The sequence below is a fragment of the Ochotona curzoniae genome, unplaced genomic scaffold, assembly GCF_017591425.1.
Source record: "Ochotona curzoniae isolate NIBS_2020 unplaced genomic scaffold, NIBS_Ocur_1.0 scaffold_3208, whole genome shotgun sequence".
Classification (NCBI taxonomy): domain Eukaryota; kingdom Metazoa; phylum Chordata; class Mammalia; order Lagomorpha; family Ochotonidae; genus Ochotona; species Ochotona curzoniae.
Genome location: NW_024467106.1, coordinates 20608559 through 20631426, shown reverse-complemented (window position 1 = coordinate 20631426; position 22868 = coordinate 20608559). Strand labels below are relative to the sequence as shown.

At 44.2% G+C, this 22868-nt stretch overlaps 2 protein-coding genes across 4 annotated transcripts in view; one reads left to right on the top strand and one right to left on the bottom strand.

Moving 5' to 3' along the window:
* Positions 1-3826: 3826 nt before the first annotated feature.
* On the top strand, positions 3827-5349 carry ACTL7A (actin like 7A). Its single transcript, XM_040962814.1, has one exon. The coding sequence runs from the start codon at positions 3827-3829 to the stop codon at positions 5147-5149; it is 1323 nt and encodes a 440-aa protein (XP_040818748.1). The 3' UTR covers positions 5150-5349.
* Positions 5350-7159: 1810 nt separating this feature from the next.
* The window catches only part of ELP1 (elongator acetyltransferase complex subunit 1), a 60525-nt gene continuing 44816 nt past the window's right edge, over positions 7160-22868 (bottom strand). For all 3 annotated transcript variants that reach the window (XM_041004414.1, XM_041004413.1, XM_041004415.1), the window contains 8 exons: positions 15405-15467; positions 14338-14398; positions 12747-12860; positions 11825-11936; positions 10018-10145; positions 9412-9566; positions 8923-8998; positions 7160-8170 (listed from right to left, as the gene is read on the bottom strand). In XM_041004414.1, coding sequence (XP_040860348.1) covers positions 8103-8170; positions 8923-8998; positions 9412-9566; positions 10018-10145; positions 11825-11936; positions 12747-12860; positions 14338-14398; positions 15405-15467 — 777 coding nt within the window. In that variant the 3' untranslated portion in view covers positions 7160-8102. The remainder of the gene's footprint in view (positions 8171-8922; positions 8999-9411; positions 9567-10017; positions 10146-11824; positions 11937-12746; positions 12861-14337; positions 14399-15404; positions 15468-22868) is intronic.

Sequence of the window (22868 nt, the reverse complement as noted above, 5' to 3'; positions counted from 1 at the left end):
TTGAAATAAAATCCAGCGATGTGAGTTGATTACACAAGCCCTGGATAGCAGAGACAAGTAGTTTTCAGAGAAAACTCAAAGTACCTTCCCGGGTGGGAGTTTGGCAGTGCCTACGACGCTATCTGAGCACCTGGCTTCCTACTTACAGCAACAGGAAAAGGCAGCAGATCATGACTCGAGTGCTCGAGTCCCTGCCGCCCACACCGGACACCTGGACTGCGTTCCTGGCTCCTGGGTTGAGCTGGCTCATCCCTGGCCTCTGCACGCATTCGGAAATTCTAGTAGTGGATGGAAGATCTTTATCTGTCTCTCCTTCTCTGTGCATATGTATATCTGTGTAAATTTTTCAAATAACCACATCTTTTCAAAACCCTTTCCCAGATTTCCTTCAAAGTAAAGCACTTTTATGTCACCTGCTTATTGAAGTAAGAAACTTTTGCTTCTGGGGTGATGCCTGGCTGGTCCCCCACCCCTGGTAATCAGAAAGCTCATGATCCCGAATCTCATCCTTTTATTTCCCTATAAGGACCCAAGAGCAGCCCAGGTGCCCCCTTAAAAGAGAAAGCCCATCACTGTAGTAACATGGTGTGCTGCTTTTTAAGATTTATTTATTTTTATTGCAAAGGCAGATATACAGAGAAAGGAGGAGAGACAGACAGGAAGATTCTCCATCCAATGATCCACTCCCCTATGGCCCCAACTGCTGGAGCGGCACCGAACTGAAGCCAAGAGCCAGGAGCTTGTCTGGGTCTCCTGCCAGAGGTCAGCTCCAAGTTTAGAGCTCAGGAAGGGTGTGTGGATTCAGTGAGGAAAAAAGACACGGACACGGTCACTTGGTGCCCTCTACTAATGGCTCAAGAAGCTGTCATTTTCATTCACTCAGACCCATCACAAGCTTCTGCACATTTACTTGTTCTTTTTTTACTTCATGACTCAGCAGGTGCTCTTAAAGATAATTCTACAAGATACTATAATCGTTTATTTTAACGATTTATTATTTTATTTTCATTGAAAAGTCAGATATACAGAGAAGAGGAGAGACAGAAAGATCTTCCACCTGCTGATTCACTCCCGAAGCGGCAATGACTGGAGCTGATCTGACCCGAAGCCAGGAGCCTCTTCTGGGTCACCCATGTGGGTGCAGGGTCCCCTAGGCTTTGGGCCGTCCTCGACTACTTTCCCAGGCCACAGGCAGGGAGCTGGATGGGAAGCATGGTCACTAGGATTAGAACCGGCACCCATATGGGATCTTGGCACATGCAAGGCAAGGACTTTAGCCACTAGGCTACCACAAAGGGCACTATAATCATTTTTGTTCAAAGCAAACCATTATTCATTCTTCAGTTGTAGCCACTGGGCAATAGCTAGGACTCCTACTAATTACTAATACATTCCTGCTACATTTCTATTTTTACAACTTATCTATCACTTCATGGGAGAAATATATCAAAAGGGAAAAAACATATAGATCCAAGATGAAAAATTTCAAACATTAATTCCCCCTACAGCTACAGGCTCTACAATCCCATAAACAATCAAACAAAATGGGCACTAGTTCTACTCCTGGCGGCCCCACTTCCCATACAGCTTCCTGTTTGTGGCCTGGGAAAGCAGTCGAGGACGGCCCAAAGCCTAGGGGACCCTGCACCCGTGTGGGAGACCCGGAAGAGGCTCTAGGATTCTGGCTTCGAATCAGACCATCTCCGGATGTTGCGGCCATTTAGGGAGTGGATCATCGGACGAAAGATCTTCCTCTCTGTATATCTGACTTTTCAATAAAAATAAAATCTTTAAAAAAAACAAAGCATATCTCTATAATGTTAATAAAAGCACCCTTTAATTCCTCTAGCCAAAAAATTATAAAAGAAGCTAAAACAAATACATAGTCTATGCTCCAAAGAATTGCAAGGACAGGCCAGTCTTTAAGGTCACAGTAAGTGTATTTATCACCATAGCAGTTTCAGCTCATACTCCCATCACTTTCATTCATTTTCAGGATATTTATCGAGCCCTTGCCCAGAAGGTGTACTACATGCCTAGGCCAGATTCCAAGCAATAGTTAGGCATACAATAAGGTGTCCAGAAATGGCATGGGCTTAGTTTTGCTCCTGGGTGTAAACTGTTAAAGGCCCACTCACTGACATAATCAGCAACACTAACTCCCAAGCTCACATTAGTTGCAAAAATCATCTCACAAGGGCAAACAATAATGCTTTAACAGGGTGGTTGAGTGTCCATGCAAAAGGGGTTAAACTACATCAAGGTGGTTGAAGAGACATCTTCTAGGCCTTTCCATGCAGCGGGAAGCTCCTCAGGGCCTTGCTAACAGGGGAGCTGTTCTCTTCACACCTTTGTGTGATCCACACTCACTGCAAGGACCCTTGCAGTCTCCCACGCGGGTGCAGGGTACCAGAGCTTCTACTGCTTTCCCAGGCAACAAGCTGGGAACTGGATGGGAATTGGGCCATTGGGATATGAACCAGAGCCCATAGGGGATCCTGGTGGATGCAAGGCGAGGAATTCAGCCACTAGGCTACCATGCTGGGCCCTGTAATGTGCCTCTTTGCCAATAGCAGGGGGATGGGTGTGGGGGGGGAGACATTCACTCCCGAGCATAGAAGGTACCAGCCCCAACACGTCCAGCTTCAGACTGGCGTATGGCAGAAGGGCCGAGCAGCCTCAGAAATGTGTGTTAGGTCTCATCAAGCTGTTGCCATGGCACTTGCCTGGAGTAGAAGCTAAAAATGTGGCCCATGCTGGTGGGCTAGCACTCAGTGGGTTACACACCTACGAGATTCAGTATTCTCAGCGGTGGGACTTGGTAGGTTCTAGTCTCATTGCCAACGCACTGACCCAGATGTAGGAGTAGGTGCACAAATGGATGCCCTCAGTATCAATCCTTAGTGACACAGGAGTGTGGCAGTCACCAGGTAAATGCAAGTCAGGTAGTGCTGATCTGTTCCGAATCCTGTAGGGCTTTCAATGCTCCCCAGGGGTCAAAGTCCTTGTAATGTCCTGATATGATGCTTGTGATAAACACCCCATCATTTCTCTCTCCTTGCCTTGCTCCTTCTGCCCGAGCTTCCCTGGTCTTTCTTACCCATCCCCTAACTCGAGCATGACACATTTTTCTCAGTAGACAGGTAGCCAGATGATGACTGCTCTTTGTTCTTCAGCATTCGGGATCATAGGTTCGGGTTCTGTTGAGTTGCCCAAGCAGCTGTGGACAGCAGGTAAATGTGAGCATAGCTGTGTCTGGTGGAATTCCCAGACCACCCGGGGCTGTGGATGCACTTTGCTGCCATCTGGCAACTTCTGCTCTGACTCCGCAGCGACGTGTCTGCCTCTAGTCTTATGCACCTGCCACTGCCATGGACACACAGCTGACTCACCCCCACTTCCTCCAGGACCTTCCTTGCGTGGCACCATCTCCCAGAATCCTGCCTAGCTATTGTCCTTTGCTCCCAATACTTTCTGACAAATATTTATTTTGGTTGTTGTCTATCTCTTCCAAACCCATCTGACTAGAATATGAAGACAAACTCTACCAGGACAAGGATTGTAGCCTCTTGCTGCTGTATTCCCAGCTATCTCACAGAGAAGACTGCAGAACTATGGACCAAATACACTGAAATTATTACAAAATTTGGACCAAGGGGGCCATCTGGAAAACAAAATGCACCCTGACACGGGCTGAAGATCCCCCAGGTGACTGGATTACATCACAATTAGTGATGTCATTGTTGGAGAAGTTCTCCAGCTGTGCTCTGAGCAAGGCCTTTCTGGCCTCGCAGCCAATGGGATTGAGGAGCGTTCTGAGAGCAGCATGGCGCTGGACAGTGTGTGGGCTCCACAGAGAGTTAACATAGGTGATGGGCCCAGCAAGAAAGCAGGCGACCATGGCTCCCTGCAGACACAACTCCTCCCAACAGGCTCCCCCAAACAGGGCCCAGCCAGGCGGGCCATGCGGGTCGGCCAGAACAGTTCAGAGTCAGAAGAGCCTACTAAGTCAACAGTGGCTGAGAGGAGGTCCAAGGTTGGGGTGACCAAAGCTGTGGTCGTGGACCTTGGCACTGGCTACTGTAAATGTGGCTTTGCTGGCCTGCCGAAGCCCACGCACAAGATCTCGACCACAGTGGGCAAGCCCTACATGGAGACAGCCAAGACCGGGGACAATCGCAAGGAGACATTCGTGGGGCAGGAGCTCGCCACCCCAAAGGTGCGCCTCAGGCTGGTCAACCCCCTGCGCCATGGCATCATCGTGGACTGGGACACTGTGCAGGACATCTGGGAGTATCTCTTCCGGCAGGAGATGAAGATTGCCCCTGAGGAGCATGCAGTCTTGGTTTCAGACCCACCGCTGAGCCCTCACACCAACAGAGAGAAGTATGCTGAAATGCTGTTCGAGACCTTCAACACCCCAGCTATGCACATTGCCTACCAGTCCCGCCTGTCCATGTATTCCTACGGGCGGACCTCTGGCCTGGTTGTGGAGGTGGGCCATGGAGTGTCCTATGTGGTCCCCATCTACGAGGGGTACCCTCTGCCCAGCATCACCGGCAGGCTGGACTATGCTGGCTCTGATCTGACCACCTATCTGATGAGCCTGCTGAACAACGCTGGGAAATACTTCGGTGAGGACCAGATGTGCATCGTGGAGGACATCAAGAAGAAGTGCTGCTTTGTAGCCCTGGACCCCATTGAGGAGAAGAAAGTCCCTCCCACGGAGCATGCTATCCAGTACACGCTGCCCGACGGCAAGGAGATCTACCTGTACCAGGAGCGGTTCCTCTGCTCCGAGATGTTCTTCAAACCTTCCCTCATCAAGTCTATGCAGCTGGGCCTTCACACCCAGACGGTGTCGTGCCTTAACAAGTGTGATATTGCCCTGAAGCGGGATCTCATGGGGAACATCCTGCTCTGTGGGGGCAGCACCATGCTCAGCGGCTTCCCCAACCGGCTGCAGAAGGAGCTCAGTAGCATGTGTCCCAATGACGTCCCGCAGGTCAATGTGCTGCCTGAGAGAGACACCGCTGTGTGGACTGGAGGCTCCATCCTGGCCTCGCTGCAGGGCTTCCAGCCCTTGTGGGTACACCGCTCCGAGTATGAGGAGCATGGGCCCTTTTTCCTCTACCGAAGGTGCTTCTGAACCCTGACCAGGCAGGGCCACAGCAGCAGCCACACGGCAGCTTTTGGTGGGAGAACACCCACCTTATGTGCAGGGAGCTGGGCCAGAACACTCCTCCCTGTAGCATTAAACAGCACTCATGTTCCCTTCCGCTGTGTGTGCTTCCTGACTTGGTAAGGACATCCCCATAGATGCAGTGTCTATCTGATGATATGCATCTGCCAAGATAAGGGCCAGGGAGGGGGTGGATGACCAAGGAAGGCATGTGTATGCTGATGGCTTATGATCATCCATTGTCTTGGGACAAAGTAGCTCTACCATTTTTCTGCCCTTGTTTTTTTGCAATTGCCATGGAGGAGCCACTTTTGTTGTTGCTGTAAGAAATCTACCTGAAAAGGGGGAGGGGAGCATGCCATAAGGTCTGATGACAGAGGTGCTGCTGTTGCGGCACTCAAGGGACTCAGGGGGCCCTGTGGGGCCGGATGCTGCGAGGGTTCATTCAGGAATGTGGCAGAGTGTGCAACTCTCACTGCAGCAGTCCGCAGGCTCAGAAAGAGCTGCTGAGGAGGTCTGCATCCTGCTGTAACTGAACCTTCTTTAAGTCCAACAGTTACTTATACCAGTCTTAACAGCAGTTGGTACTATGCTATCATGACTGGCTGCCAGTCTATTTTCAGTGTGGTATCTTAAGGGGGCCAGGCTTCCAAGAATGATGCTGGATCGCCACCAGGCTGCAGGCTGATGAGCTCCATGGCTGGGCTAAGAGACAGCCAAAGGAAACTGGCCTGGCCTGGAGATGGAAGTATTTGTCCACTCTGGCTCAGGGAAGGGAGCTGGAAGCTGGGAGGGATTTGAGCTTTAGGCAAGAGACTCACTGCTTCCTGGTCTTGGCTGTGTAGGTGCAGATTCTGATGGGATCGCCATGGGCTGTTCTCTGTTAGCAACAACAGATCCTGCCACGAGCAGACTTGGTTCAGTCCTGAATGATGAAGGATCGGACAGGTGAAGGAAAGGGGTGAGAGTGTCCTGAAAGGGACATAAGCATCTTGCCTATGGTGAGCAGGGCTGAAGAGCTAGCCTTCCTGCTGCTGGCAAGGAAAGGGAAAGTAGGGATGCATATTTTAACTTGGGGGAGGTTACAAGTGATGGGGTCTTGTTGTGGCATAGTAGGTTAAGTCACTGTTTGCACTGGCAGCATGGCATCCACCTTTTATCAGGAATCTGAAAGAAACTATGGTCCTTGGCTACATCTGCACTCAGAGGCATACAGTGTTCAGAAGAGAACGTGCATTCAGTTCTTAACTTTTGCACTCTCACCAGGGAGGCAGGACCTCTGAAAGTCTCCAAACTTAAATGCATAAGGCCTGTGAACCCAAGTCAAGAACCTCTGAGAAAGTGAGGGTCTTAACAAACATGAGAGGGATCTGGGACAGGGGTCCTCCTTGGCCTAAGTGCTGATTTTAAAATAAAAAAATGCCAATCTAAGGTTGAACAACTGTAACCTTCTTCAGAGCACTTTTATCAATTCTTTCATTAGATCTTCACCATGGCTCCTGCAGAAAGACAGTTCATGTACACACACAGAGTTTTAATATGTGGAGTCTTCCAAGACCAGTGGTTCTCAAGACTCCCAAGGGGCATATAACAGTCTAAAGATATTTTTGAATATAAATACTACTGGCATCTAGCAGACAGCAACCAGGGAAGCTGCCAAAAGGCAAACAATATGATTCAAGATTTCCACAGCTCCTTAGAAGTGGAGCATCCAGAACACGAACTTGTATCTATATGAGATGCCAGCAGCACAAGCAGAGACTTAGACCTCTACACTACAATGCTGGCCCTTAGGGACAATTCAACTACACTCTGTGTATATCTATATTCTGAGGGTGAGAAGCAGCATTTCCTGTTATGCACAGTAATGAAAGTCCAGGTCTGGTATTGAGAACATGAAACATTTTGTTACTTTATCCAAGAGTTAGCCACAAAACTGTTGTCAAAATGAAGTGGGACTCCTCTAGACTCACCAAAAAGAGAAAATGTTTTCATTTATTCTCAAGAAAACAATGAGAAAATTTTTTGAGAAACTGAATGAAACATAGGTTGGCTAACTACCATAAAGAAAATTAAATGAAATGACCTAGACACTGACAGAAACACTTCTTTTAAAGGCAGCAATATTTGAAGAACAAACACTAATTCATGCTGTTTTTGCCACACACTTCCTGCCGTTCAGCTGGGCCAAACAGGCATGACGAGGGTTGGGAACTCCTCATCTGTTCCGGCTCTAATGCTGCCAGCTCCCTAGCAGGAAGCAAACGGGCATCGAAACTGTCCCTATGGCGAGAGTAAGCATGGGCGGTTCTGCCCGACTGTAACCAGAAACACATGACCGAGTAAGATGTCCAAGACACAGCTGTCAGCAGAGGAAGGCTAAACTTCACTACATTCTGCTGCTTACTCTGCTCTAAGTTAAAGCAAGCAGACATTATTTAAGTGGTAGCTAACAGGATGTTTATATACAGTGTTTTCTTCCAGTAATACGACAACTCAGAAACATTTTACTTATCTTCGTACTTGAGGTAGAAGCCATAAAACATTATCCCCAATCAATAGATTAAAAAAACTAAAGCACAAAATAATTTTGTGGTTTGTCCAAAGTTCCAATGTGAATCAGACCAAAAGTTGATAATAAATCCTGATCTCATGATTACCATAAATATGCTCTTAAACAGCACTGAAGGACAGCATTTTAAAAAAAATACGCTCTGTTAAAGCTCACAGTATTGCTAATAATGAAGATATACACAAAATTAAAAAAAAAAAAACAGAACTTGTTGGTATCTGCTGAAGTGTGCTGCACAAGGCACCCTCAGTGATGCATCGTTGTCCTGTTCTGGACAGCCAGCACTCAGGCAACAAGCGCTAGAACTACAGGTGCACAAGGGCCCATGGGCTCTGGTGGACCTCACAGTCACTCTAGCAGGCTTAGTTTCCACTGGGTTTTTCTGTTGATCTGTGGTGGTGTAAAAAACTCAGCATCTAAAAAAAAAACAACAAAAACAAACAGGAAGGAGAATTGTCAGACACTCTGGTTGTTAGGGAGCCGAGAAAGAAACTAAGTGGAAGCAATGGGAAGATTAGGTTTTGCAGCTACATGATGATTGCCAGCGCCGGAGTACATATTCCTAGTAACGTTGCAACCTCAAGGTCACAGCAAACACAACCTAGAGGCATGCATGAGGGAGAGAGAGAGAGAGAGAGATGATTGGGAGGAGGAGAGAGGAAGCGGGAAAAAAGGGGGTAGAAGGTATGGGAGGAAGTGAGAGGAAGAGAGAAAGTGGGGGCGGGGCAGAATGGGTGAGAAGGGGAAGGAGGAAGCGGGAGAGAAAATCTACTAAGCTGAAGCCAAGGGTCAGGAATTCCTTCTGGGTGTCCCCTGTGGGAGGCAAGGACTCAGTAACTGAGCCATCATGCTGCCTCCCAGCAGACCGACACGAGCTGGACTGGAAGCGGAGGTGCTCTGATGTGGGACAGAGTCATCCCCAACGGAAGTGCAGTCCACAGTCTAACGTCTGCGCACATACAGACTGCTCAGACTCAACCTGCAACTGTGACACACCTACAGGGACAAGCAGAGGGCACTGGCAGTAAGCACCTTTTTAATTATGTTTAAAGTTCTATGGGATTTCACTTTGCCAGGAAGCTACCACTAGAAGCATGAAAAGGACTACAATTCTTTCAACAATTGCAGACATTTCTTCTGCTTAGCAGTGTAATACAAAAACACTCACCGAGAACAGGAGCAGAAGTCTTCTGTTGTTGATAAGAGGCCATGATGCTATTTACAGTAGAATTGGGACCTAGAATCTAAGCAGAAAGCAGGTTGGATCAGCAAATACCCTTGCACTTCTGCGGCCTGCTAAGGTCAAAGGCCACATCTCTGCCTGCTGTAAACAGCCTGACATCACTGCTGGCTCAGCTGGAAATACATTTTTCTCTCCAATTCAATCTCACAGAAGACCAGGGCTAATCACTTGATTTTCTCATACAATCCAGGATATGAATCCAGAAAGAAGTACGAATAACACATTTACCATACACCAAATTGGATTAGTTCTCAACAGGCAAACAAAGTTCTACTAACAGCCCAAACATAAAACTAAGATAACTTTGTTTTAAGCAAGGAATGTGTTTTGAATTGTGTGAATATAATAACCTGTGAAAATAACTATATATGTATATATATAATATACACACATATTGTCCACAAAAAAACTTACAGGTGTAGCTGAATTCTGCTGGCAGGGGAGAGTCCAGATTTCTGGAAGCGATTTTTCCACCAGCTGCAGAGTGTTTTCAAAGGTCTTTTGTAACTGCATTCCTTGCTCATCAAACTCGAAGAGAAAGAGTACCTTCAAAATACAGTGTACTTCATCTAGAGAAAGGAAATTTGAGAAAGTGCGAATTTGTGTTCCCAGCTCCACTGTTAGAATCATACCTGTTTTCTCTTGAAGTTTAAGCAAACATTTCTAATATCACATTACAGTTGCTTTCTCCCACATATAATTTCTTATGAAATGCTATGTAATTCAACCCATCTCCCACAAAAGGAAAAACAAGCACTGTGGGGCCCAAGCTGACACCAGTGGTGTGGTGTTTTATCCTAGCTTCAAGTTAATCTCTCACAGGTCAGCTGGGTAGATGCCAAAAGGAAGGAGGCTTTTAGAGGCTGAGAGGGGCACAGAAGTGACCTTTCCAGTTCAGCGTCTTCACATGTCCCCAAACGGGAGAAAATGGTGTCTTCCTCAGCCACTGAATTCCGCCTCTCTGTGCCGTGCACTTACTGTTCGGGGTGCCAGGAATCACGGTCAGGACTGGGACTCTACCTTTTAACTTGTCGATGCTCTGGACCACTTCACTGAGCGCCTCCAACAGGGCCACATCCTCCAGTGGACTCCCTTCTTTGAGGCTGTGCTTCTTCCGCTCTGCTTTGCGTCGGTTCTTAGATGATCGCCTGTCAGAGTCAGGGAGATGGTTAAGAGGGGATCCCCCTGTGACGCACAGACAAAAGTGAATGTATTTGCTGGGAAACCAGAGTCTCCAGATGGCATCTGTATCTGGGGAGGAAACTGACACCCAGGTGATAAAGCCACACTCAGTATGGGAGGACTAAGTCTAATCATTAGCAAATAGTAAGGAAAGCTCTAAAGTGAGTGATGGTTGCTTCCAAGTTTTGATTAAAATACAGAGTAAAATAAGGTGTCATCTAGTAACAGGATGGAACAATGAACAAAAGAATAAGCAATGCAAATTTCATGACAAAGTGAATACATTTAAGGAAGGCAATAAAAACAGACTGAAATCTGAAATAATGAATTACATATGAATGCTCTTCCTTGCTTGTTAAGCAGTCCTTCATTCTGTCATTTGTTTTGTTTGGGATTTTCTCTCACCAACTCTTCTTATTTATTTAAAAATTATATTTTTATTTATTTGCTTGAAAGTCAATTACAGATAAGGAGATACAGAGCTCTTCCATCCACATTCATTCCCCAAATGGCTGTGGCAGCCAGTGCCAGGCGAGGCTGAAGTCAAGAACCAGGAGTTTCTTCCAGGTCTCCCACATGATGGCAGGGGACAGGTACTTGGGCCATTATCTGCCGTTTTCCCAGGCTATCAGCAGGGAGCTGGATCAGAAGTGGAGTAGCCTAGACACAAATCAGCACCTAAACAACCTGCTAGTATTGCAGCAAGTAGCTTTACCCACACAATTCTGGTCCCTGCTCAAATCTTCAAAGTCTAGTTATAGTTATCCTGCAATTTCTCCTCACCCCCAATAATTTCAGACTCCTACTATGAATTCCTAAAACATGGGTTAAAAATATAATTTTAAGGGCCAATGCTGCGGCCCAACAGGCTAATCCTCTACCCGCCAGTGCCACATCACATATGGATGCTGGTTCAATTTTCAGCTGCTCCACTTTTGATTCACTTCCCTGCTTAAGGCCTGGGAAAGCAGCAGCACTGCTAGGATGGCCGATGTCTTTGGGCTCCTGGCTTCGAATTATCTCAACTCCCACCCACTGCAGCAATTTTGGGAGTGATTCAGAAGATCTTTCTCTGTGTCTCTCCTCTATGTAAATCTGCCTTTCAAATAAAAATAAATTTAAATACACATACAGACACATATATATAATTTTACATTATGCTATGCCTTCCCAAAAACCAGTAAGTTCTTACAAAAATTAAAATTTTCAAAGAGCTGTCGATAACTTTCACTGCACCTAGCACACAGGTGTTCAGAGTAAATAGTTCTAATTGTTACACTGGGTAAAAAGTGTGATGACTTAATAATTTATATAACTTCTTCCAATCCTGATTTTGAGACAAACAGTCCTGAATACAATATAGTCACTTAACATGTGCTCAGTGAGTAAAACCAGATGCCATGAAATTAATACCTTATAGAACTATCTTGTGGGCTCTGGGGAAACACATATGCCACAAAGCCATAGAAGAAAACATTGCAACACAAAATCTAATGTCTCTGTTATACTGGGGACCTGGCACAACGTTCACACAGCCTTAAAGAATATGCGCCCCACTCTCATCTTACTTAGCAGGAAACCACCCGTCCTGTTCTACTTTCTCCATGACCTCAGGGAAGGTCACTGTGATGAATAAGATACGTACGCTGATATCCTTGAGTTGCTATGGGAATATTTGCCACTCATCTCACTGCCGGTCACAACACTGCTAGTTTCAGAGAAGAGGTCTGCCTCTTGACCATGGGGCATCTCCTCATCTAGAAAAGAACCAGATGCAGAGGAAAACATTCTCTGTTAACACAGGTTTATCTTCAAGAGGTCAACGAAGCACAGTAAACAGGAGAGTACCGAAGGACAAATGAATGGTACCACAAAGATATTCTCACTGAATATAGTTATTAGAAACTGGTAGGTACCAAAATTCTTTTTTTTTCCTTTTGGAAACAAGAAAAACTTGCTTTGTAAAACCAATGTGGTTAGTGGTCTGGTTGGATATGGTGGGTAAGAAGTTCTAACAGAGGGACCAGTGCAATGGCTCATTGGCCAAATCCTCGCCTTGTATGTGTCCATATCCCATACGGGCACTGGTTCTAGTCCTGGTTGCTCCATTTCCAACCCAACTCCCTGCTTGTGGCCTAGGAAAATAGTCAAGGATGGCCCAAAGACTTGGGACCCTGCACCCAGATGGGAGACCCAGAGGAGGCTCCTGGTTCCTGGCTTTGGATCGGCTCAGCTCTGGCCATTGTAGCCACTTTGGAGAGTGAACCAGTGGACTGAAGATCTTTCTGTTTCTCCTTCTCTCGGTGAATTTTTCTTCCCAAAAGAACCCCCCAAAATCTTTATCAATAAATAAATAACAAGAAGTTCTAACAGATATCTTGCTCCCAAACCCTCCTCCCACATATCCCAAGCCATCCATGGACCTGAGAGTTTGAGAACAGGCCTCAGCCTTCCCTATAGTTACAGGATTGTCAAATCCCAGGAGATTACCATGCAGCTTAGACAACGCAGTACTGCCTGCCTCCACTTCCCCACCAAGCAGTAAAGGTCTTCATGCAGGTACTCACCCAGATTCGTCTGCTGTGCTTGTGCCTTGAGCTCTCGGACCACCAATAAACGTTCCTTATGGCGGCTGAATATAGCCGTCTGAGAGTCCAGAAATACCATATAATTTTTCTGGGCTGGTAAGGCAAAACGGAAAAATAATTAGAGCAAAATATCTTAGCAAAGAGAAAACTAAGGAGGAGGCAATGGATTAGAATTCAACAGAGAGGTTACTAGGTCTTGCCCAAATGAGTACTAATGCACTGGAGCTTGAGGTTCGAGATTTTAAAGTCAAATAGCAGACCAGGATACTCTGAACTACTAAATTGAAAATCACCTGAATAAAGGCTTGGTATCTAACCCAAGAGAGGACTGGTAAATAAAAGCTGTACACAGGTAGCTGTTACCAAAAACAGGAGGAGAGTTACTTAGATATTTCTCCATAAGCACTGAACAGAATGCTTATGGGATAATGATACAGGAAAACTATTGTCCAACAGAAAAACACACACAAAAAAGGGCCCTAGTAGGATATATGAGAAAAAAGAAAAAAAAATGCTACTAAATAACGAAACATTTTATTAAAGATATCAGGCTTATGCACATAAATTATTTGCAGGTTTCAGATTTCTGATTAGTGGTGAAAGTCCAAATGAGAACTGGCTGGACAAACTCTGAGGTGCTTTCAAAATCCAGTCACTAGCATACCCGAGACTAATAACACAAAAAGTAACCACCTCGGGCCCGGCGCGGTGGCGCAGTGGTTAAGGTCCTCGCCTTGCACGCCCAGGATCCCATATGGGCGCCGGTTCTAATCCCGGCGGCCCCTCTTCCCATCTAGCTCCCCGCTTGTGGCCCGGGAAAGCAGTCGAGGACGGCCCAAAGCTTTGGGACCCTGCACCCGTGTGGGAGACCCGGAAGAGGCTCCTGGCTTCGGATTGGCATAGTATCGGCCATTGGGCTCACTTGGGGAGTGAATCATGGGCCGGAAGATCTTCCTCTCTGTCTCTCCTCTCTGTATATCCGCCTTTCCAATAAAAAAATAAATAAATCTTTAAAAAAAAAAAGTAACCACCTCATTTTTAACGACCTTGAGGAAAGTAGGAAAGAACGTGGGGGAGAAAATGTTAGCATAAAAAAGGCCAGACACTACTGGCAGGGTGGGCTTGCACAAAAAGATAAAGCTTAAAATCGACTCTCACTGCCTTAGATTTCTGTAATTCACACGAACGACCTTTTTCCACTAGCTTTAAGGGTACACAATGAGCATGGAGTATTGTGAAAATGCTAACATCCATCTCTTCTCTGGGTGCCTTTCATCACACGTCACTGTGAGGAGCCTGGAGGCTCAAGACAGGTTCAGGTTCAGGCAAAGGGAGGCAGGACCAGCCTGCCACAAATCCAACCTCATATTTACAAAGACTCCAAACTGAATTTTTATTGCACTTTTCTAACATTCAAATTTTCTGTGTGCAATCCTTTAACAGGTTAAGCACATTTTCAAAATTTCTGATTGAGTCCACACCACATATTACCTGAAAGTGCAGTAACAGAGGGACTATCCTCTCATTTCTACCCCCCAATTCTCTCCTCTACCTAAAATGTAATCCTTACCTTCTAAAATGGAAGGCTTGATGTTGGTTTCTATAATATCCAGTCTGTTGTATTTGTATACCTGAAAGGAAAAATACTAATTTTAGGCAAGAAAACATCTAGTCACTGGCAAAACACTGGAAATGAGGTGCTGGCATTACACTGGAGTGCTGCAATGCCAGCATCCCATATGGACTGCTTGGAGTGCTAGGTAATCTACTTCCAATCTAGTTCTCTGCTAACATGCCTAGGAAAGCAGTGGGAAATGGCCCTGGTACTTGAACCCCTGTCACCCACGTGGGAGTCCCAGATGAAATTCTAGGCTCCTCCTTTGGACTGGCCCAGCCCCAACTGCAGCCATTTGAAGGGTGAACCAGAAGTTAGATATCTTTCTCTGTTTCTTCTCTCTCTCGCTCTACTCTGCCTTTCAAATAAATAAATCTTTAAAACAAACAAATAAATAAGACTAGAAAAGAAATGGTGTCAGGAGTGAGCAGTAGTAGTACTGTCCTGAGGAGTAGGCCTTTCCTATAAGGTGCCCAGGGAAACTCATCTCAGTAAACAGTAATATTTCTTACTTAGAAAAGTAATTCTAAACATCATCAAGCATATATTTAAAATTTTTTTTTTAGGGATTTATTTGTTTTTATTGGAGAGGCAGATTCACAAAGAGGAAAGACAGAAAGGTCTTTCATCTGCTGATTCACTCCCCAGGTGACTGCAATAGCCAGAGCTGAGCCAATCCAAAGTCGAGAGCCAGGAGCTTCCTTTGGGTCTCCCACACAAGTGGAGGGTACCAAGGCTTTGAGCCATTCTCTACAGCTTTCCCAGGTCACAAGCAGGGAGCTGGACGGGAGGTTGAGCAACTGGGACATGAACTGGCACCCATTTGGGATCATAGCGTGTGCAAGGTGAGGAATTAGCCACTGAGCCATTGCACCAGGCCTTAAAAATGGTTTTAAAAACATCATTGTAGTGAAAACCTGGACTGTTTGTATTTAGTTTTGTCTATCTCTGAAGATGTGGTGTCCCTTGTGATCTTCCTTGGCTTAGCTTCTGACACACAGAAGGTTTTAAAATTCTCTTACCAGCCTCAGTGCTTCTTCCCAGGCACCTCCTTCTAACAGCAAGAGTACTGCTTCTTCATAATCCTGACAAGAGAACAGCAAAGGCACCAGGTGAATGTCTGAAGCCACCATAACCAATGGCAAACTTTGCCAGAGGGATGCCTCTCTCTCCCCCTAGCCAGCTCCATGCTATGCCATCCAGTTCTCAGCATGGTGGCCCACACAGAGTTGATGCCCCATAAGCAATGATGCAAAATATAAGGGAAGGGGTATCTTGTAGGAACAGCGACAAACACAAATATCATCTCTCTGCATTCCTGGAGGTCAAGAACATCAGGGCTGTTAGAAGTGCCCATCCCCGTCCCCACCTTCTGCAGCTGCAACTCGGCAGGTGCAGCTGGGCTCCAGAATGGCTAACATATTACACTCTCAAAAAGGGTAAACAAATGCAATCTTTTCAATACGTCTGGTTTTTTAAATACATTTTTTCTAAGTTTGAAAAGGGCAAAATGTTTCCCCCGTATACTCTATAGTCCTCAGGGTTTGTTGTTTTGTTTTTCGTTTTTTTTTTTAAATAAGTATATTTTAATTATTTGTACTTACTTGAGAGGCAGAGAGCTGGTTCACTCCCCAAATGCCTCAAAAGCTAGGGCTGGGGCAATCCGAGGCCAGGAGTCTGGAACTGCCTCCAACCCTCCCACGTGTGTGGCAGGATCCCAGTACTGAGGCCATCATCTGATGCCTCCAGCCTCATTCCCAGGAAGTCAGAGCAGCAGTACAGAGTAGACAGAACTCAACCCAGGCATCCCACTACGGGACACGGGAATCTTAAGGACAGGCTCAACCTGCTGTACTACAATACCTGCCCAATTTCCTGATCTGATGCTGTAGCCTTACCAGAAAAAAAAAAAAAACAAACTTTTATGTACCTCAACATGTAATTACTAAATATAGTAAACTATTATTCATTTAATGCATTCTAAAAAGATGAAATGTAACTAATACACTATTTTAAATGAGTTATTTTAAAATTAAAGATTTAATGCCAGCAAATATTTTCTTTCCATACTACCACTCAGGGACACAGTAGAAAGTGTTGTCTCACCCTAGAGTGTGAGAGAGTGACTGTGTGCATTCTATTGAAGTAAAATTGACACAATACTGATCTGATCACTTTATACAACTGGAGGTATTTCCTGTATTTCTAATGTTGTGCTCTTTTCGAGGTTTCTCTGCCCTCCAGGGAGGATGTTGTGGTGCAGCAAGGTAAGCTACCACTAGGGGTGCTTGACTGGAGTCCTAACTAGTCTGCTTTCAACACAGCTTTCTGTTGCTGCATTCTGCGAGGCAGCCAAATGATGGCCGAGGTGCCCGGGCCCCTGCCATCCACGTGTGAGACTCACATGGAGTTTGGGTTCCATAAAGAAAGCAGGCAATTGGAGGCCATTGGGGTCTGATTCTTTTCACTGAGCCTAGAGTTTTGGGGGTTTCTCTAAGCTGTGGCATGCCTCAGTTCTTCATTCTCAGCAATATTTCATTTCATGCACAGATCATGGTTTATTTAACCATTTGTCCACTGACAGGCATCAGGGTTGCCTCCACCTTTGGATACTATGAAGCTTGCTATTGCATGGACCAGTGTCTTTGCAGACACGTTTCCTCTTCTCCTGAGTGTGTACCTAGAGTTAACCGCTGGGTCATACGTCAGTGGTTCACTTTCAAAGAGCTCCCAAACTGCTTTCTCCAGAGAACTGGTTATTTTACACTCTCCCCCAGCAACATATGAAAGCTTTTATTTCTTCGAAATCTTGTCAACATTTATTTTCCTTGTTTTAATTGTTGTAAAACTACACAGAAAATGTACCATCTTAATCATTTTAAGTGTCCAGTTTCGTAAATGTTAAAAAAATTGACCAACCAATATCCAGATCTCCTTTCATCTTACAAAACTAAATTCTATCTTCATTAAGCAACAAACAATTCCACTCCCCTCCATATTAAATCTTAGTTTGTTGTGGTCTCGCTTTGTATTTCCTTAATGACCACTGATGTTGAACATCTTTTCAAGTACTTGGTGACCATCTGTTTTGTTTGAGAAAATATCCTACTCAAGTTCTTTGCACATTTTAACATTGGTTTATTTGTTTCTATTTGCTATTGCTTTGTAGGAGCTCTTCATATAAGTATATCCTATATATTAAGACCTTATCAAATATAGATTTGCATATATTTTATTTGAAAGGCAAAGTTATGAATACACATACACACACACACACACACACACACACACACACACACACACACAGAGTCTCCACCTGCCCAAATGGCCACAAAAGTCAGGACTAGAGCAGGTCAAAGCTAGGAGCCAGGTGCTTCAACTGAGCCCCACTATGGGCGCAGCGGCCCAAGGAGTTGGGCTACCTTCTGCTGTTTTCCCAGGCACATTAGCAGGGAACTGGACAGGAAGTGGAGCAGCCAGAATGAAAACTGGCTCAAAAGGGATGCTGATATTGCAAGAGGCAGCTTAACCTGTCAGGCCACATTGCAGCTGCTGACTTCTCATATTCTCAATCATGCTCATGATCCACAGAAGTTCTTAATTTGCACAGTTCAATTTAAAGATGTTTTCTTCTTTTATTTCTTTTGTTTTTTTCTAATAAGTCTAAGACTTCTCTGCCAAATCCAGTGTTACGAAAATTTAATCCCATGACTTCTAATAGTTCCAGTTTCACACCTTAAATATAGGTTACTGATAAGATTTTGAGTGGCTTACAGGTTTAAAAACTCAATAAAAATCAATTTTTTCAGCACCTTTTTAAAAAGGGGATGAAGTATGACATGTTGGGGTCAGTTTTAAATCTCAAACATTAATTTATTTCTTAGGGCAAAAGCAGTGACAAATCATTAAGAGGTTTATAGTAAAGAATTAAAGCACTGTGAATGTAGCAAAAAGTATCAGGCTAAAAAAAGTCATGCTTGTATGACTAGTACACTATGTAAGAAGTGGCCTACTGTTACTTAAAAGGAGGCTTTTAGTAATTAATGATATTTATGGTCAATCTTATAGCAACCACCAAAATATTAAATCAAAAAAGTACAGATAAGCCAAGCACAGAGATTAAGTGAATTTGTGAAAATTATTAAAGCTAGGAGAAAGCAAGAAAAAATAAAAACAACTTAACAATTACACAAATGGAGAACAAACAGTAAGACGGTAGACTTAACATCCAAATATGTTTGGCCAGGCGTTTAGTTTAGCGGTTAAGAATTGTCTTTGAAAATGAAATAAAATTCTTCCACAGTAAAGAAAAGCTAAAAGAATTTGCCTCTTTCAAACCTGCCCTACAAATGATACTTCAAGATGTTCTCTTGACAGAGAAGAGGAATAGTACCCACCAAAACCAGATACAAATGTGAAGAACTTCCCAGTAAAATGACAACAGAAGACTAAATCAATGAACAACCCATTGCTAAAATGGCAGGACCAAAGTACCACCCATACATATTAACCCTGAATGTAAATGGCATAAGCTCAATCAAACGTCACAGATTAGTACACTGGATTAAAAAACAAAACCCATCTGTTGCCTACAGGAGACACATTTCACCAACAAAAATCAGCAGAAACTATATCTCATGGATTTTGATTTTTTGGTTATGGTTAATTTCATCTCTTCAAAACACTTTCTTCTGATTAAATTCTTCAATGACTCATAGATCATACAGTAGCATCATTTTCTTCTAGAACGTTCTTGATTTTCTTTTTCATTTCTTCAGTGACACATTAGTCATTCAATAGCATGTTATTTAACTACACGGTGTTAATTTCTTTTTTCTTCCTGTTGTTGATTTTGTTTCGTGGTGTTTCATTTAAGGGGATGGATAGTAGCTGTGTAATGGAGACTATCATATCTAGCAGCATGTTATTTAACTTTATGGCATTGTAAATTTTTATTTTTCTTCCATTGTTGATTTTGTATTGTAACTTTTCATTTAAGGGGATGTACAGTAACTGTGAAATGGAGACTATCATATCCAGATGTGAGGATACAATGCAGTATGCATCTCTACTTGCGGCTAAAGATGGACTCCAACTGAAACTGTTTACTAGATGACAATAAGAGGACGGATTCCTTGCCATTGTCCATGCCCACAATAATGGACATATGGCTGTATATGAAGAACTATACTTTAGTAATGATATAGGGGAACTCGGTGGGGAGGAAGAGGGATGAGGGAAATCCCAGGGGCCTATGGAACTGTATCATAAAACGATAACAATAACAATAAAAGATTTAGTAATAGAAATAAAGAATGCCACTTTGCAGAGTGCCAGCTCCAAGTTCCGGTTCCTCCACTCTGTCTGACCAGCTGCTACCTCATGTAACCCTGCAGGGAGCAGCAGATGATGCCTCAAGTCCTTGAGTCTTGCCGCCTACACGAACACAGGCTGCATCTCAGGCTCCTGGCTTCAGCCTGGCTCAGCTCCATCTATTGCAAGCATTTGGGAAATCAATCAGTGGATGGAAGATCAATTTCTTTCTCTTTCTCCAGTATAAAATAGCAATCTAAACTCATCAGTTTTGATAATGATTAAATGCAAATGTTCTAAGCACTCCAATTAAAAAACAGAGATTGTAGGGCCCGGCGCGGTGGCGCAAGTGGTTAAAGGTCCTCGCCTTGCACGCCCGGGATCCCATATGGGCGCCTGTTCTAATCCCGGCAGCCCCGCTTCCCTTCCAGCTCCCTGCCTGTGGCCTGGGAAAGCAGTCGAGGACGGCCCAAAGCTTTGGGAACCTGCACCCGCGTGGGAGACCCGGAAGAGGCTCCTGGCTTCGGATCGGCATACTATCGGCCCGTTGTGGTCACTTGGAGAGTGAATCATCGGACGGAAGATCTTCCTCTCTGTCTCTCCTCTCTGTATATCCGCCTTTCCAATGAAAAAAATAATAAAAATAAATCTTTAAAAAAAAAAAAACAGAGATTGTAAAGTTAGATTTAAAAAGAATCAATAATGTGTTGCCAATTAAAAAACCACTGGGTTAAATGTAAAATATTTTTAAACACATGAAAAGACTTGATGAAAAGAAAGTTAAGGGCCTGGCGTGATAGCCTAGAGGTTGAATCCTCGCCTTGCATGTGCTGGAATCCCAAATGGGCGCCAGTTCAAGCTCCCTGCTTGTGGTCTGAGAAAGCAGTCAAGGCCAGCCCAAAGCCTTGGGTCCCTGCACCAGTGTGGGAGGCTCGGAAGAGGCTCCTGGCTCCTGGCTTTGGACTGGCTTGGCTCCAACCACTGCGGCTACTTGGGGAGTGAATCAGTGGACGGAAGATCTTCCTCTCTGTATCTCTTCCTCTCTGTGCATCTGACTGTCCAATAAAAATAAATCTTCAAAAAAAAAAAAAAGAAACCTAAAAGGCCTACACTAATAACACACAAAGTAGATTTCAAAACAAGTATTGTTAACTGAAATAAAGTGAGAGGGAGCCGGGGCGTTGGCCTAGTGACTAAGTCTTTGCTCTGCTTTCACCAGGATGGCTGCAGGTTCTAATCCCTGCTGCTCTGCTTCCCATCCAGCTCCCTGGTTGTGGCTTGGGAAAGCAGTAGAGGATAGCCAAAGCTTTGGGATGCTGCTCCCATGGGGGAGACCTGGAAGAAGATTCTAGCTCCTGGCTTTGGATTGGCTCAGCTCCATCCATTGCAGTCACTTGGGGAGTGAACCAGTAGGCAGAGGATCTTGCTCTCTGTCTCTCCTTCTTTCTGGAAATGTGACCTTCCAATTAAAAATAAACCTTTAAAAAATAAAAGAGAGCATGCCCAATGAATTCATAGAAGACACAGTCATAAAAATGTATGTACCTGTAACATAGAGTAAAAATACATGATGCAAACATTGTAAGAATGAAAGAAGGAAGTAATTATACTGTTTTTGCAGATTTTAATACTCTTTCTTTTGCAGTAACTGATATAACAAGTAATGAGAAAATCAAGAAATGAAAAAACCCAAAACAATGTAACCAACCTACCCACTTCAGCATTTATAGGAAACTTCATGGAACAACAATCCAGCTCATGTTCTTTTTAAGTATACACACATTCTCTAAAACAGACCATATCCTAGGCCCACAGCGAGAGGATTGAATTAACAAAAAAATATGCTTCCAGTTACAACAGAATTAAAGTAGAAATTAGTATCAGAAACATGGCTGGAAAATCTCCCAAGTATTTACAAGTTGAGCAACCCACTGGGAGAGGACCCAGGGTCAATGAAGAAATAAATCACAGGAAAATTAGAAACTGAGGGCACTACGTGCTGGGCTTTATGGAATGTGACCACTGCAGTGCCTGAGGAAAATCACGGCATTGGACATCTAAACCAGACAGAAGTCACAAATTTATGATTTTAAGCCACCACTTTATTACAAAACCAGGAAAATAAACAGCAAATTTAACACAAAGCAGGCACAAAGTAGGAAATAATAAACAAAGGAAAATTAACAAAACAATAAAATAGCAGATTTTATTCATTTTTAAAGATTTGACAGAGTTACAGAGAAAGAGAGGGAGACAGAGACAGCAACAGAGAGAGAGACAGCCAGAGAGGGCAGTCTTCATCCACTGACTCCATCCCCAAATGGTTGCTACAGCAGGGAGTAGGCCAGACTGAAGCCAAGAACCAGAGCCCAGTTAAGTCTCCCAGCGACGGCTGAGGCCCAAATTCATCAGAGGGAGATAAATTCGAAGTGGTGCAGCCAGGAATCAAACTGTTACTTATATGAGATGCCAGCATTACAGGCAGTGGCTTAACTCATTGCACCACAACACAGACCCCAGATCATTCTTTAGAAACAAATGGAAAAAAAAAAAAACAGTAAAATTGATAAACTTCTACCTATATAAATAACCAGTATCTGGAATGAAAGACAACCCATCATTCTTGATACTACTGGATTATACAATAACAAGAATATTCTGAACAACTTTATGCCAATGAATCTGACAACTTACACATGATTGTACTGATTTTTTGCTATAAATTACCAAAGCCAACTCCAAAAAAATAACTTAAATAGGCTTATGTCTACCAAAGAAACAGAATTTACAGTGCAAACATTTAAGTGTGGAAGAACTCCAGGGCCAGATGGCTTTACGAGTAAATTCTACTAAACATTTAAGGAAAATAGGCTTAGCTGAGCTAGGAAAGTGAAGCTGCCAAGAGTTGCGGGAGCTGATTCAACAAGTCAAAAGATAAAAGAATAAAGCCTTTGGTAACCATGTGGGTGTAAGCCAGAGGCTAAAACTAGACAAACAGCCAACTCCCTTTGCTCCATTCCTCCCACAGGAGCGATGCCCAGGTCCAGTGCCGTGGTCAGCACAAACACATAGCACTATTGAAGAAGCCTACAACAAAAAAGGAGTTTATGAACCTCAGGAGTAGCCATGGGCTTCCAAGTATAAAGGCTAGCCGTGGAGAATTATTAGGTAGG